This window comes from Copadichromis virginalis, linkage group LG15, assembly GCF_057382275.1.
Source record: "Copadichromis virginalis isolate Kocher_CV1m ecotype Utaka linkage group LG15, C_Virginalis_male_GT1.1, whole genome shotgun sequence".
Taxonomy (NCBI): domain Eukaryota; kingdom Metazoa; phylum Chordata; class Actinopteri; order Cichliformes; family Cichlidae; genus Copadichromis; species Copadichromis virginalis.
The window spans coordinates 20,751,987-20,769,504 of NC_140632.1; the positions used below are offsets into that span (position 1 = coordinate 20,751,987).

Genomic DNA, 17,518 nt, shown 5'->3' on the forward strand with positions numbered 1-17,518 from the left:
TGGAAAAACCTGTATTTACCTACAAATGGGTCGTAAAAAAAACTTAAATACACTTCAGCTGATACAGCAACAAAAATAATAATCTGCAGCTCTAGAAGTTTATGCAGATTTTTTTTATTTGAGAATAGAAGCTTTAAATTAACTCTGCTAGTGCCACACAGTTACATTCATTTCAAGATTCAGCTTTCAGACAAATGAAGATCAGATGAATTGAATTGAGTGTGACTTAAACCCACATGTTTTATGTGTATTTAACCCCGTATAAAGGGCCAGCTGACTGTGGGAGGTAAGGTAGATGGATGGACAGATGGATGAGGGTTTTTCTGTTAATCATTAATAAAGTGGATTAGCCCCAGTCTTCTGTAAATATGATGAATGCATCCACGGCTTCATTAGCTCTGCCTTCTCACAGCGCTGCTTTATTACACTGAGGTTGCACAGAGAAAGCCTGGGCGTTTTTCTCCACTTTTTTACCTGAAACTCTGGACATGGTCTCTCTGATCGATCTCATCTCTTTCTGGACTTGTGTGATGGAGGGAATAGCACCCAGCGCTTAAGGATTTATTTGGTGTCTGAGGATTTTTTCACACAGCAGACTAACTTCACTTTTTTCTTTTACTTCTTTTCTTTTTCTTACACAATGCCGATGAAACGCAGCAGTGAAAGTTCAACCAGAGATGGCGTGTTTCTTATTCGCTCTTTAACCAGAACATTGTGCAACTCGCCAAAGGAAACATGCTCAGACTTTAACGGGCAGACGCACTTTCATCAGGAGGACGACTGTGGGATTAAATCAGGTAACAGAGCAGCCACGTTCAGTTAATGCTGGAGGTTCAAACTGTTTATCCTTGATTTTATGTAAAATTTCTCAGGTTTTTTTGTTTTCTTTATATGCTTCAATCAGAATCTTTACGCATGTTCCTTTTGACTCATTTTCACTTCAGCTCTGGTAAAACACACTCTCTTGTGTTTGGTTACTTTACAAACTTCTCAGGCCCACACATTATTATATGTGTTCACATGTAATAATGATGATAACAACAAAAGGAAAAGAGGATATAGTAAAACCGAGGGAATGTAATTAAGGAATTAAGCTCAACAACAATCATCTGCAGCAGTCTTTTCCCATTATTTTCATTTTGCACAGACTAGATATGAACTTTTCTTCTGGTTTTACAGAGTTCAACAGAATTTTCTGACTCAGGATGAATATCCTGAGTCAAAAAACAAGTCACCTTTATTTACTTCTGAGATTTCGGGTTTAGCAGATGTGAAAAATCAGGTGAACTCAAGCAGAAAGCCTCAGATATTAAGATAAAACAAAACAGACACATTGAAGTTAAAGTAGAGATCCAATTAAACAGCAGGAAAACAAACCAACAAAAGACAAACAGCAAGAAATGGAAATAATACCCAACATAATGGAGAGATGATAACCAGAAAACAAAAAAGACTTAAATAAAAGCATCTGAAAGGCAACATCACATTATAATGGAGTGAGAAAGTTTATAATAAAAATTAGCTTTAAAAAGTGATTTTTTAATAATTTAGATTTTTATTTTCCCAAACCTTGTCAAGCAGGTTATTTCAGAATATAGAGTTCTTCATGGAAATGAACATGGAAATCTTGACTGTGGGACAGCTGGAAGGGTTTTACCTGAGAATCTGCGGTTTATACAGTATTTGGTTTCTGATATCCACCTTGAGTTCGGACCTATGTGTGCTTTAAATAGTAGAAAATTAAAAGCATATGAACGATGCAATAGTGTCTTCTATAGCCACCACGAACAAGAACTAAAACATTCTGAGGTTGGAGGTGTGAGAGAAGAGGTTGCTGTCAAGCCTTGAGATAGAAGAAAGAAAAGAAAGAAATTAACTGATTTTATTCTAGAGATTATTTTTGGAGGAATCAAACCTGGACAACTGTTTTCATGTGTGTTCAAGGATAAGATGAGTCGAACCAAACCTCTAAAATTTCTGTCAGCAGGCTGGGGCAGGGATAGCTCAGTAGGTAAAGTGGTCGCCCCATGATCGGAAGGTCGGCGGTTCGAATCCACTTAACGGCTACCCTGAGGTACCCCTGAGCAAGGTACCGTCCCTACACACTGCTCCCCGGGCGCCTGCTTAGTGGGCTGCCCACTGCTTCACTGAGTGAATGGGTCAAATGCAGAGAAAAACAAGTAATTTCCCCATGGGGATCAATAAAGTATCCATTATTATTATTATATTCATTCACAAAGGGCCAAGGGAACTAACAGGCTTGGTGGGGTTGAAAACACTTAGGATTTTTGGGTAACCTAGGCTCTGTGTTGTCTTTGCATCAATGAAAAGAGAGGTTGTGATGCATAATTTGGTCGAATGAAATAATATAAATAGAGAATAAAACAGGACCTACAATTGAACCTTGCGGTACACCACAAGCTATGTGAAATTCAATTACAGACATTGTTTAACCAAAAAACTGTGTGATGTAAAATCCCTCTAAGAAAAGTGAATGAATCCTCTGTGCCTCCAAAAATAGTGCTTAAAACATACAGAACTATTTAGTGTGAGGATTAAAATGTATTTTTATTATGCTTTATTACTTAAATTTTTTTAACCAGTACTAGTCGTTTCACTTACTATATAGTGAACCATTGTTTTTCACTTTTCTTTAACCTCTACCTGCTTTCTATCATAAAACTCTGCTATCCAGTTTGGAGATGTTGTTGTATGAACTCCTAAAGCATCGTTCTAAACATAAACAGTGTCATCGTATCTAACATAACCTGCACTGTGTTGTTTTGACTGAGTACTCATACATTTGTTTTGGCTTTTTAAACAGTTTGCCTTGTTATGATTAGCTACAGTGATCATCTTCTTTCATTCTTTCTGTTTTCCGTCTTTACAGTTACAGTCTGGCATTAAAACTATTCAGGTTTGTTTCTTTTCTTCCTCTGGAGTGTCCTTTGTTCTTGCTTGTTGGGAAAAACATTCTTTAGAGAAAAAATCCTTCAAAAAGCAATTAAAACGTCCCCACTGAGCACAATAACAAGTCAAGATGCAGTTACAGTAAATGTCTTTGAAAGGCTGCTATGCTGCGCTTCAGAAAGTTAGTTTATTATTGGATTTGCTTTAAATTTCCTCATGTAATTTACAGTTTACTGTGTACACATCAGCGAACACATCATCTGAGAAATGATGACAGAAAATCACCTTCTTAAGGCTGGAAATAAGAAAACTGTCCTCATTCCCATCAAGAACCAGTGTGGATTAAAAAAAAAAAGAGATTTTACAAGGAAAGCCTTGAAGCAAGGATAAGATGAAATGCTGGAACTGAAATAAATCATAGAATTGCATGAAAGATATTTCATTAGTGAAGAAAAGTAATAACTATGTTCAGACAACACCTCAGATATACAGGAAATCAACTGATTCAAGGTCCTGACAGTTAATAGTCACAGGATATTTTTACAGTGTTTTCATCCTTTAAGCTCGCTGTTAGGATGGACGAGGAGGTGGTGTTGGGCTCATTATAACCCATATGGAAAAGATATATATATAAATCTTATAAAGTTTGTATCTGTCTTGTGTGTATGAAAAGCATACAAGAGTGAAAACAGATATAAGATCCCTTGAAAAATTATATAATGAAACTTGTTTTGGATACTTACTAAAACAATATATGAAAGTAATGAGAAAGTGTCCACTTTAATAAGTAAATCATATAAATTTTTACTATTTCTTTTCCATATGGGAAATTTTAACTTAAACTTAATTTTCTGCAGACTGAGATTAAATCTAACACAACTCTTTTTTTTTTTTTTTACCTTTTATTTATTTATTGTTTTGTTTGGGGCATATTCAGATTTGTTAAACATTATAGCAGAGGACCAGACGATTTGCTGACCCATCTTCAGAATTGTTCTGCAACAGTACCTACAGTAATAACGAATAAAATGAAGCTCTTACAAAGGGGAACAGAGTCGATGTGTTATTAAAAGACTAAATGCAAGACTAACTCAGTCCTTCTTATCAAACAGCTAAAACCTTAAAGTAAAAAAGATTCTGTAAATTTGTAATTAATCAAAATTAAAACCACTTTTTTATGTTCAGATATCTTATGTACTATGACTATAGTATACAGTATATGTAAATTATGGCATACATTTTTCACATTATGCCACTCTGCCCTGTATTTGTTTGTATCAGAAGCGGAGGAAAGTAATGAGACGCCGTCGTCTGAGGAAGATCAAGACCTGGTGGACTTGAACTCAGACCTGAGCATCAAACAGAGTATTCCTTCCTCCAGGAAGACCATCAGTCAGATCATCAAGGACAAGAAAAAACAGACCCAGCTCACACTGCAGTGGTAAGAGTATTAGTGACACACAGTATGAACACTAACTACCTGCTAGTGTTGGTTGTGGCCGTGTTTATCCCTCTATCTATCCCTCTCAGGGGTACCTCAGGGTAGCCGTTCAGTGGATTCAAACCACCGACCTTCTGATCATGGGGCGACCACTTTTACCTACTGAGCTATCTCTGTGGGTCTGAGCAGTAGAATATAAGATGCATAATAACAAACAGCACTTATTTGGATGATAAAAATATCTCCTTTATATGGAGTAAACAGCGCAGGGCCTAAAGCTGATCCCTGTGCTTTATAAAAATAACATTATAAAACATGATACTTGATATAAACATAATCTTACATATTCCCAGTTTCTCACATGTACACAATTCTTGTTTGATTCAAATAATTTTCCTTTGGGGTGATTTTTTTTTTCCAAAACCAAAAAGTAAGAAAAAGGTTCAGTAAGACATCAGAAGAAATTAACAAGTCAGAAAATAAATTCCTCATGAAAAGATTTACTATTATTTGCAATGCACTAAAACAGCCATCAGGAGTGGTATTAGTACTCTTACTTTTTCCATTCTACATGCGTCATATTAAATTCTTCCTGCTCTTTTGACTTTTTTTTCATGCACTATTTTCTTATAGGTCCCAATAAAGCTGTACTTTTTGTTCAGTGTATCTGGATCTAACATTTTAGATTACTGTTTTTTTCCTCTTTGTTATTGAGCCAGAGGTTTATTTGAATATGCTGCAATCAGTGAACGTTTCAAGCGTTGTTCTGATAACTCTATGAGAGAGATTTTGTGTGTGACAGGCTGGAGGAGAATTACATAGTGTGTGAAGGAGTGTGTCTGCCTCGATGCATCCTCTATGCCCACTATCTGGACTTCTGCAGGAAAGAGAAGCTGGAGCCGGCCTGTGCTGCTACATTTGGAAAGGTGTGAGGTGTATTCTCATTTATTCTCTTCATGTGTTTTATGCACTGTTTAGTTAAAGAAACGATAAGATTTTATGTGTCTTTAAAAAAACTTAGAAGTCCCAGTTTTTACTTACTAAACCTTAAAGGCACCTTATTACAAACTTTACACATCCGGTTTATACACATTACATGTATTTTAAAGTCACTGTAGACTGTTGATTGATTTAATGAATTACAACATTAAAATCTGACATAAAAACAGTAGTTTTGTGAAAATGAACTTGTGATTGATCTTACCAAAAGATTTCACCTTCTCAGACAATCCGACAGAAGTTTCCTCTCCTGACAACAAGAAGACTCGGCACCAGAGGACACTCCAAGTAATGAAACATTCACCTTCTAATGCGACACACAATGAATAAATAATACAACACAACATAACAGCATTTCCTTCAATAAAGGTTTGGTTAGTGTTTGACATTATTACTTATTTTATTTTTTAAAGATATCATTACTATGGAATCGGCATCAAAGAGAGCAGCGCTTACTATCACTCTGTTTATTCTGGAAAAGGTTTGACCAGGTACCTTTAAAAGCTTCTCACCAATTTCTTTATTCCAACAATCACGTACTGTTTTCTTTACATCTACAGAAGCTTTCATTTCCTTACATTACCTGATTTTTCCACCAGTTTACTGTGTCCATTATTATTCTATTAGGAGATTCTGAATAATGTATAAATAAGATCATCTCTGAATGTCAAATAATACCGTTGTTATGTTTGCATTTATTGTTTTGTTCGTATTTTATTTGATCAAATTCACACTTTTCTGAATTTTGAAAAAACTTCCATCTGAATGTAAAATTCAAATACTTCTGCTTTGATGACAGGTTTTCAGGGAGCAAGCTCAAAAATGAGGTAATATTCACTTTTAATTTCAATTATTGAAAATCCATTCCAACAAATTACACAGGAATTTAGAGGAATTTGTCATTTTTATTATGACAAACTAAACAGAAATAAATCAGAAATATAAGTTTTATTAATTTAGGCTTCATTAAACGTCTTAAGCTCTGTGACAGAACTGCTGTGAGTTCACTGAACTCATTAAAGTAGTTTTATAAAGCAACATCACTGACATATTAGTAAATTCATAGTTTCAAATCACAATAAAAACTTTTCAGTAAATGTAATATCTTCTGTAATGTATTTTGCAGGGTGGCTTCACCAGGAAATACTCTTTGAGCTCTAAAACTGGAACGCTGCTCCCAGACTTCCCCAGCGCCCAGCATCTTCTCCTGCAAGGAAACATTTCCAGAGAAAAGGTTTGCTGATGAATCGCTTTCTATAAAATGGTATAGCACACGTAATTATGTAATTACCCCCAACAATATAGAGTATTCCAGTTAAAGTAGTTGATTTGGTTACTGTTTCAAGTCTGGTAACTTAATTTTTTATTCTTCAGGTGGACACTCTGATTATGATGTATAAAACACACTGCCAGTGCATCCTGGATAATGCCATAAATGTCAATTTTGAGGAGGTTTGTTTAAATGACTTCAAATATATAAATTTAAACATGACTTCAAGCTGAGTAAGCTCTTCGAATAATCTTTCTTTCAGATCCAGAATTTTCTGCTCCATTTCTGGCAGGGAATGCCGGACCATCTGTTGCCGCTGCTGGAAAACCCCGTTATAGTCGACATCTTCTGTGTCTGTGACTCCATTCTCTATAAGGTTGTAATAAAAACTCTCTTTTTTATTTTGACAGTTTATCATTTGTGAAAGCCGGAACGTTTCTCAAGCATTTCAAAAGTATTGATTTTGCTTATTTACTATAACATAGTTCTTTTTTCTTGGACTCTATTAGAGTAGCTTAGCATGAGTTAAAATCATACTGTTTGAACATTTTTTACTAAACTTTAATGCGGCCCCCCAGTTCCTTGTGTCTAAAACAAGCTGGTTTAGTTCTTTTGTCTTGATTTTGGATCTTGATGCAAACCTAATTACTAGAACTTTGGCCATGTTTAACACGAGAGCCCTTTGCTGTAGCAATATTTATATGTCTGCACATATGAACACCGTAATATGTCCACTTTAAGCTTATTGTGTCTGCTCCAGTATAAGATGTAGAAATTGACCTGCGCAAATTTTAAAATTCAATATCAGTTTGGTAAATTAATAACAATGACGTGGAAAAAAAAGTCTCATTAACATCCCTGAGCAAGAAGGAGTCTTCTATAAACATTGAAATCGTCTCCTCTTGTTCTCATGTAATTTGTCTTTTGTTCTCTCAGGTTTTAACAGATGTTCTGATTCCTGCCACAATGCAGGAAATGCCTGAAAGGTTTGTAACTTCCGCTGTGCTTATAATGTTCATCTGATGTACTTTTGAAAAACAAGCAAACAAACAAGGACTTGTAATATTTTTATAAAATGCAAAATAATGTAAAATGATGCAAAAATAATTCAAAATGGATTCATTGGTCATCCACGGTCACCACTTCATGAAAATTGCATCATATATAAGTATGGACATGTGCATGTATATGTGTAAATATATGTATATTTAGTGGGTATGGATGTATGTGTATTTGTACGTGTGTGCATGTACATGTCTATACTTATAGATATCTATTGCTTACATGGTAATACTAGAAGTATAATAGTTGAAATTTATTACTTGCATACTTCCACAAACCTTATATACACATATACTGTGTATGCGTGTACATAGAACCTCAGCTACTGTTGTATATATTGTATTGTATATTATCTTATTTATTTTGTATTTCTTGACTTTATATTCTTGGTTTACTCTTTGTATTCTTCTTCTAGCTGTACCTGAGCTGTGGTAAAGCACAAATTTCCCCTGTGTGGGATCAGTGAAGTCTTATCTTATCTTAAACTTTCCTCAAGACAGCCTGGATCCTAAAAATATCCTTTTTTAAACTGTAGAGACACGGGATGTAGCTGTTACATTTTAAAATAGTCCGACAGAGATTTTTAAAAATCAGCAAATCTACACATTGAGGATGTTTCTGTTTCCAGTCTGTTGGCAGATATCCGCAACTTTGCCAAACACTGGGAGCACTGGCTGGCCTCCTCACTGGAAAACCTCCCCGAATGTCTCGCAGCCAAGAAGCTTCCCATAGCACGCCGCTTTGTTTCATCCTTGAAGAGACAGACCTCATTCCTACACCTGGCACAGGTATAACATTATACAACCAAAGACAGTGTACACCAGCATCTTAAAACAAGCATGCTAAAAACTTCTGGAGGTTTTTATTTTCTCTTTCTGTTAATCCAGATAGCACGCCCGGCGCTTTTCGACCAGGCTGTAGTGACCAGTATGGTGCTGGATATCGACAATGTGGATCTTAGCAGCATTAGCTCGCAGCCTCTTCTCAGCGTAACCGCTAATGGAGATCAGGACCCGGATATCTACTCTGAGTGTAAGATTCAAGCACAGCATCAGCCTCATATTTAAAATGATTTGTACTTTTGTACAGTTTCTGTTGTTCCAGTGAAAAATGAGAACCTTCTGTTAGGAATAACTTTTCTCTTCCTGTTCTCTCCTTTCTTTATTTCCTTTGTTTGCCTAGATGACTCTATTACAGTCTTTCAGGAGCTGAAGGAGCTGCTGAGAAAAAACGCCACAGTGGAGTCCTTCATCGAGTGGCTGGACTCTGTGGTGGAGCATAAAGTCATCAAGGTAAAAGCTGTTCACCTGAGTGTCCCTGTATTTGTGTGGATACCAAAGACTGCATTTCAAAGAAGAATATAGCCATTGTGACATCACTCTTTGGTTAGTGAGGTCAAGTTGTGAAGCCTTGAGCATTTTTACATTGCCATTTTTGTGATTTGAAAACAGTCATGACAGGCGAGCAGTAGTTGCTACTGTACTGTCATTAGGCCCAAGGTAAACGGAAGAGTTTGCAGGAGTTTAAAAAGGAGTTTTATCCTCCTCCTGGACATGAATAGACATCAGAATTTTAAAAAATGAACATTACGATTTGTTTGTTAAGACTCCAAACCAACTGTTTACATCATGAATTCCCCTAGATAGTCTTTACTGCAGTCTTAGATAATGATACCAGAAGGCCATTTTCCCATAAACTTTTTGAAACCACAGGATGCGCTCCCTGCTGGCACAAAGACCACCAGGGAAGTGTTCAAGGCACTTCCTAATTAACTTGTCAAACCAGGACGCCATGTCCATCTTTTATATACTGCCTTGTGGTCCTGCCATGAAACCAGAGGATTTTTTTTCTCTCTTTATGTTTCGATCAGCCTGGTAAACAGAGCGGCCGGTCAGTGAAGAAGCGCGCTCAGGATTTCCTCCTCAGGTGGAGTTTCTTTGGTGCCAGAGTGATGCACACGCTCACACTCAACAATGCTTCTAGCTTTGGTAAGAACATCCGAGAAGTTCGCTCACACCTTATAGTTAAATTAAAATGACAGTGAGTGTAAATTTCACAGCAAGGGGATGAGGAAGCTTTACAGATGCTCTCCTCTGCAGACACACACCAGGGTGTACAAAAAAAAGACCCAAAGTCTGAGCTTTTAACCACCAGGGTTATTTGTACATATGCTGATCTCTTTATTATAAGCTTTTTGCCATGTTTAATATGAGTAGCCACCTTTTTTTATTAGTATATACAGGACTGTGCAAAAGTTTTGAGACATTTCTTTATTTCTTTATGTTTTGCTTGGAAAAATGTTCAGGTAAGAGGAATGGGCTGAAAATGAGTGAAAAAGCAGCCAATGTCCAAAGAAAAACTTTGAGGCATCTTCAGAAAGTCTGGAGAACTGTTGCTCAAGCTTAACTGCTACTTAAAAATTCCCCTAGAAAACCGTCTACGTCCTTGGAAGCAAAATATAAAGGAATGAGAAATGACTCAAGAGTTTTGCACAGTTGTATTTATGCGAGGAAATAAGGAAAAGCTTTAATAGGTCCTGTTAAATGTCCTTTGTTGTTTGCATATCGCTCATGATATTTGTAATATTTGTAATATTTGTGCTGCTCAGATATGAATTTGCCACTGCTTTCTTGTCCATTAGTGAATCTACGCACACACACACACACACACACACACACACACACACACACACACACACACACACACACACACAGGTCTACTACAAGCTAGCTCTGAGCAGATTGCTACAATAGCATCATAAATTGTAATGGCCAGACTTGCCTTGATTACACACAGTCTTATCTGTAGGTTGTGTGCTCTCTGTTTAAACACTGTGCAGGGGTGTGTGTGTGCGCGCGTGTGTGTGAATAAACACTGACCATTTGGTAGTTCGTTCTCCCTCTCTGTTTTAAAGTCCAGCTGAATCTGTGACTCTGCAGGTCAAACAGAGAGCAGATTGATTTTAAAGATCACACAGCAGATAGAGAAAAAGCATGACGCAGGCACTCAGCTGAAGTCGCAGAGCTTTTGGACTGTGGTATATTTGTAGATACATAAAGTGTTTGTGTTGCAACAGGTTCCTTCCATCTGATCAGGATGCTGTTGGACGAGTACATCCTGTTGGCTCTGGAGACTCAGTTCAACAACGACAAAGAGCAGGACCTTCAGAACCTGCTGGACAAATACATGAAAAATGCAGGTATCAAGCATCATTTCAGCTGCTCAGAGATCCATAATTAACTCAAATTGACTGCAGGTCCACTACTGTTTAAAGAGCGTAATTATTATGGATGTAGTAAATAGATGAATCGAAACCTGGATGTAGATAAAAAACAAACAAACCTGGGGTTACCAGCTTTTTATGCAGGACGCCCTACAGTGCAGCAAAAATAGAATTAATATATGTTTTAGTACATTAATAATGAATTTACATGTATTAATGTGTGATAAAATAAAATTAGAGAGTAACAAGGAAGTTTCTAACCTCAGATATCTTATGTTTTAGTTTCATGACCCATGTGCGGTGTAATACATTTAAACACCCAGATTATTATCAGAGGTTCCTCATGTTATTCACATCACTTTCAGATGCCAGTAAAGCGGCGTTCATGGCCTCGCCCAGTTCCTGCTTCCTGGCAAATCGCAGCAAGGCCACTGCTGCCACGGACCAGCCGGTAAAGAACGAGTCTCTGGGAGAACACGCCTACATGTCTCTGTCCACCAATCAGCAAAGCCTGGAGGGAAAAACTGTCATCTATCAGGGGACTGAAACCTCTGGCTTCACAGTTTCTGGTAAAAGAAAAGACATTTCGGATTTTCTGTCACATTAAAAAAACGTTTTCTACTATCATATAAAATATGTTTTAATCTGTGGTCTTTTGGGTTAATCAAAAAACAATAATCAGCGATACAATACGAACTGTAATCAAAAGGTTTGACAGCTTCATGTCTAAAAAACAGGAATCATACGTAATTTAAATTTGGCTGCTCTTCCCTTCAGGGACATCTGCTATCATTAGGTCTTCTGTAAATCCTCAAATGAGCAGAAGTTTAGGCTTTTTGGGTACATTTCGATGGATAAATAATGAAAGTGCTAAAGTAAACTAGAACGGTTGTACTTAATTACGGACAATTACAAATACAAAATTATTTATATAGTGAAAATAAAGCAGATGTCATATCAGGTGTCCCCCAAAATTATCAGCCCACTGATGTACTAGTGCAGCGGTCCCCAACCTTTTTTGCGCCACGGACCGGTTTGTGCCAGACAATATTTTCACGGACCGGCCTTTAAGGTGTGGCGGATAAATACAACAAAATAAAACTAGTACCGGTAACGAAAAAAAAAAAGATTTATTCATAACACACGTGAAAAAAACGATAACAAAATAACGCTGAAAACCAATAAAAACCCTGAAAACCATACATTTCACATCCGAGTCTCACTCTCGTGGCCCGGTACCAAATGACTCACGGACCGGTACCGGGGTTTGGGGACCGCTGTACTAGTGTGTCCTGCACTGCTGCTCAGTTGAATAAAACAATGTTTTAACAGGTCCGTGTAAACAAGCTCACCTCTAACTTGAGGTATGTTTAGGGAAGCATGCACTCATCGTAAAAATGCTGAAAAGTCTTGATGGTGATGCTGAACAAAAGTGCAATCTATCATAAGCTTAGCTTTTTTCTGAGTAGCACTCTTCTCCACCAGATGAGCTAATGCAACATCCAGCCCTCAGACACACGGGGTTATGATAGATAACCAAGGTTCAGGGTTGTTGTCACTTTAATGTGTTAGAAGCTTGTGATGTTATTGTAAAGGTTACATAACAAAGCCTCTCGGTCTTAACTCTGAGTTCTTTGTTTCATTACCAAAAGCTTTTAAAACTCCTGTAAACCATGTCTGATGTTGGTTTCTTTAGGCCTCTAAGTGTCGTATCCCTCTTCATCCACAATCAGGTCCTCAGATGGACTTCTCTCAGGTCAGCGGCCCCCTCATGACCCCCCCAATCTCTCCAGCGGGATTAGTTCACAGAGGTTCTGTCATCAATCAGGGGCCCATGGCAGGAAGGCCCCTGATGTCCTCTTCTTCTTCCACCACCTGCTCCTCCTCTTCTTCCTCCTGCCTTTCATCTCTCAGTGCTATGACCCAGCCCAGCCCCTGCTCTTCATACACGGAGACCCTGTACCATTGTTTACCTCAAACCACCTCCGGTTATTTTCCTCCAGCCAGCGCCTCCTCAACCCCAAACTACCAAGCTGCTCTCAGGTAGGTTCTTTCATTTTATTTGGTATTTTGCGTTTTATTTATTTACCTGCATTGGAACAAATCTGATAATTACCATTGAGTCATGAGCTACAACAAACTTTTATCGACAGTTCTGTTTAAACTTTCTGCCAAAATAATTTTAATTTGTGTTCCAGGCCTCAGAATCAGTGTCTGGCTTCGGTTCAGTCTCAAGCTTCATCTCTTGCCTGTCACCTGTCTCGGTACCCCTCTTTTAACGACCAGCACCTGAATAAAAACGTGTTCTACAATCATCAACCTGCTCCTGTCCATCACTCATCCGGCAGCACTAACTGCTCCCTGGCACCCTATGCTTCTGCAGTCCGGCCCTCATCTGCCTACACTTCAGGTTCAGATCCAGCTCACAGTGAACAGGGACTTGACCCTCAGGTTGCAGCCCAGATTCTGGATTCAGCTGAGGGGTTTGGCTTTGTGGAGACTGGACTGAATCTTCCTGGTGGTGGATGTCAGGCACAGACGTATTCTGTCACAGGACCAAGCGGTAAGGATTCCCAAACTGTGGCCTCGTCTAAATGCCTTTAAACACCGGTTGCATAAAATCCCTGCAAATGTTTTATATGTAAGTTTTTTTTAGGGCAGATTTTCTGCAAAATGCAGCACGGTCATGCTTTTATATTCAGCCCTATGATGCTCATTTAAGTTCTATACAGTGCTGGCATGATACCAGTGTTGAAAATAGCAATTTTGCAGATCGCTGATGCTGGTACCTGACTTAAGGTCCTCATAAACTGCAATGCCTTGAATATAATGTCTGAGCATCTTAAGCGTCTGAGGTCAAAGTCATCATTGGTGACTACTATGATCCTAATCCTATCTCTAACAATACAGGCTTAGAATGTGTGTGTATTTTGGCAATTAGTGTTCAAAGAAAATAATCATACTAACTGACATCAAAAGCTATTTTTTCCTGAAAAAATTTGCTCTTCTCCAAAGTACAGGGGAACCACCTATGATGACAGATGCTTGTTTTATGCTTGAGTGCGAACCACCGACTGCCTGTCTACCTGCAGAGTGTTTGTAGATGAAGGCAGTGCGCAAAGTGTGTGGTACAAGCAGTCTGTGGGCTACTCTTGATTGTGCTGCTCTTGGTCCTTCACCTAGCTGTGGAGAAGAGCCACATTATAACATACAAAGAGCTGAGGTGAAACTGAGTGTCAAAAACAGTGAAAAATGTCCACTGCTGTATTTAAAAAAAATCTTTGATGTTTTTTGGCTCCTCTCCCACCTCTGGTGAACTGTCCTATGCCAGCCCACTTGTCAACCAAGCAGCATTTGATGGATGCATACATCATCCCTGTCCAGCTATTTGCAGATGAGATTTTAAAGGGCTGCACATTTGTGGTGGGTGAAAGCCCCTCTCTGTTTGCTGTCCACATAGAAAAGCATATGCAGATGGACACATTTGCAGGACTTTTATGCCTCAGAGAGTTTAATAAAAAATCTGTGATTGATTTGATCTTCAGAAACCAGATATGAAAGAATCCAGTATAAAATTTCTATTTATGGATATCGGTCTCTGACTGATAAAGACTAAGCATACTTGTTATAAATTCAGTCTGCACAGAGTGAAAGGGTTTAGATATTTTGTGAATCAACTGTAAATTTGATTTCTTCCACTCAGATCTTTCTGGCTTCATGAGCATCCCTGATGCCAAAGTTTGGAACCAGTGTTTTATGTACAATGATTTTAATGTGTTTAAATGAACTGTAATAACTGTTGTGCACAATAACACCAGATGTCTCAATGTGGGGGATGATGGTGACTACAATTGTAGTGGATCTTTTTAAATGCACCATCAAGGGAAGCACACCCAATTTTCTGCACAGTAAAAAAGTTAAAAAAAAAAGGTTCTTACCAAACTGTACATCATTGGAAAAAACACTTTTCTCTTTCAGCAGGTTATTATGGGAACAGCAGTTACCTGGAGAGCCAGCGCATGACATCACTGGTTGACCAGCATGTGTCTGTCATCAGCAGCGTTAGCAGTTTGCGTCCTTTCCCTTCGACGTACTCCGAAGTCCACGATCCACTCAACATCTTGGACGAGCCAGGAAGGAAACCGGCAGGAGCCTTTTACAGTGAGGCAGAAAACGGAGCAGGTGAGCACAGAGGAGTAATGGGAGCAGTTTTGCAGGATGGGGAGTAGGCTCATAGGGATACACCATTGGAGACATCTGAGGGTTTTCTTTTGTTACTGTGAGCTGCTAGAGGAGCTACAAACAAAAAAAAAAAACCCCCATATAAAACATATAACAAGGTTAGTGTATGTTCAAATCATCTCTGTGAACCACAAGCTCAGACGTCAGCCTGCTCTAAATGCTCTGTTTCAGACGGGGTTTTTTCTATCACTGGAACATCATGATTTTAGTGACGGTGAATCTCCTTTATATGGTCACCTCAGGCTCACAACAGCCACTCACCTGCTGTTCAAAGCCTCTGCTGGGAAGAAGCTGAAGCAGCTCAGACAGAGGATAAACCGAAGGAATACACTAAGACCCAGGATAAACTAAATAAGGATTATTTTTAACGGTCTAAAATAATATCAAGCTAAAAATGTGCAGAGGTCCACTTTAACTTGAAACGACTTGGGAGGATTAACGTAACTCATAATTCGCTAGATAAACACAAATAAAGTGCACAGAAAAGTAAAATATACATGTCATGCACAATTCAGCTGCACCGTTGTACTTCATGAATATAAGTCCACTTCCACTTCCACGTCAGGGTGGGTTTGTTGGAAGATGTGCACAGCAGTGTTTGACAGCAGTTTAGCATAAACATAAAACTCTGTTAGACTGGTATAGCAGTGATTCTCTATGGATTCTCCCCATTCACCATCTCATAGATTTGGAAGCTTGGTTAAACGTCACTGGCTGAAACAATGTTAGTGTATCACCAAGGAAACTGTGCTATTTGTTAGCAACATGATAGCTTAGTAGTGGTTAGGTGTGTTAACTCACAACAAGAGGACACTAGTTAGAGTTCTGCTGTGTGGAGTTTATAGCTCCAGTTTCTCCTGACACTGAAAAACAAGCTAAGTTAATGCTGTGCATGATTGGATAAAGAAAGCTTTGGTTTGTTTTTTCACTCCTGATCTCCATACGTGACAAAGTTGTTAATGTGACTCGTCTTAGTGTTGCCATAAATTGGCTACATCATGGCACCAACAGACAAAGACAAACCGTGAGATGCCAGCAGCTTTAACAAAACAGCAGTAATTGACTTTCTGTTAATGAGAGCAGGCTGGATTCTTCTCATGACCCCACTGGTGGTCGTAAAGGTACTGCAAGGGATTTAAATCATGTGTTCTTTTTGATCCAGAGGAAACCATTTAAATGGCCGTCAGACATTGAAAGAAAAGCTCTGAAGCGCAAAAGAAATTTTCATACGAGCAAAAACAATCCATGAAGACACAAAGAAAGAAGGATTCATCTTCATATCCTGTGTAAGAAACTGAAACACGTCTGCTGTCTTTTCCTCAGATCACTCCCTCTCCTCGTCGGGATCTGCCCCCTGCATGTTTGGACTTCCCTCTCAGTTCACCTCGCAGGAATCTTTGCTTTCTCAGCAGCGTGTGACGGCATCCTCTGAGGTCCAGGACCTGGTGTCTTCGCTGCCCCCCATCAACACTGTGTTCATGGGGACAGGAGGAGTGCAATGATGGATCCATCATCCATGGAGCGACGTATGTGCCAGTACTGCTGTGTAGGATGGTTTGGTTTATAAAAAAGCAACAAGCTCAGTGGGCTGACAAAGGGTAACGACATGTAAGATTCTACTAAATTCACTACAGCAAACACCCAAGCTGCAAGGTACAGTATGAATCTTCACTCAGCCACCAGGACACTCCAGCTTGCAGTGCTGATGAAAAACAGTTGACCTCTGATAACAGTTTTATCAGGAAGCCAGCCTTTGATACCTATGCTAACATAAAGATATTTATATTTAACAAGAATCTTATTTAAATATATTTAAATACACGCAGACTGTGCTATCCACCTCGAAACAGTTGTTTCTTCTTCATCCACAACTGTGTTTTTTAATTGGTAATTTTTCCAGATTGGAAATAACAGCAAACACTGCTTTTGTTCCTTCAGTGTTTTTTCTGTGTGCAAGAAGTTGTAAATAAAGCTTTGGAAAATGGAACAGTTTACTTTCCACTGACTACACAGCAAGTGAAAAACACCTGGTCTGCCCTGACTTATAATTCATCAGTCTAGACTTAAAAATGTGAAACATTTCTGCTGTTATCACTGTTTTTTTTTTTTTTTTTTTTTTTAACAATACTCCTACCAGTCATTTAGAGCTAAAGGCTGTTGCCTTGGTAATGGAATTTTTTATGCACCAAGTTTTCTCATTGCCTTATTGTTCTTTTAAACTTTAAACAAATCAAAATTTTACATTTTGAAGAAGAATTAAAATCATACTATGAGAGCAAGGTTTGGAAAGGTCAGATTCTTCTAATTATGACTGTAAGCCTCATTTCAAATAATAGAAATAATAACAGCTCTTAAGGTGAAAGGTCTATCT

At 38.4% G+C, this 17,518-nt stretch overlaps 1 protein-coding gene across 1 annotated transcript; it reads left to right on the top strand.

Annotated features, from left to right (window-relative positions):
- The first annotated feature begins 640 nt into the window (after positions 1 to 640).
- Positions 641 to 17,095, top strand: rfx6 (regulatory factor X, 6). The gene is made up of 20 exons (XM_085431144.1): positions 641 to 797; positions 4,195 to 4,351; positions 5,154 to 5,277; positions 5,577 to 5,638; positions 5,764 to 5,841; positions 6,150 to 6,177; positions 6,477 to 6,584; positions 6,725 to 6,802; positions 6,883 to 6,996; positions 7,557 to 7,606; positions 8,311 to 8,470; positions 8,570 to 8,714; positions 8,865 to 8,974; positions 9,553 to 9,670; positions 10,759 to 10,881; positions 11,271 to 11,474; positions 12,639 to 12,948; positions 13,104 to 13,468; positions 14,887 to 15,087; positions 16,471 to 17,095. Exons 1-20 carry the CDS (start codon positions 641 to 643, stop codon positions 16,647 to 16,649), a joined length of 2,871 nt encoding a protein of 956 aa, XP_085287270.1. The 3' UTR covers positions 16,650 to 17,095.
- The last annotated feature ends 423 nt before the right edge of the window (positions 17,096 to 17,518 follow it).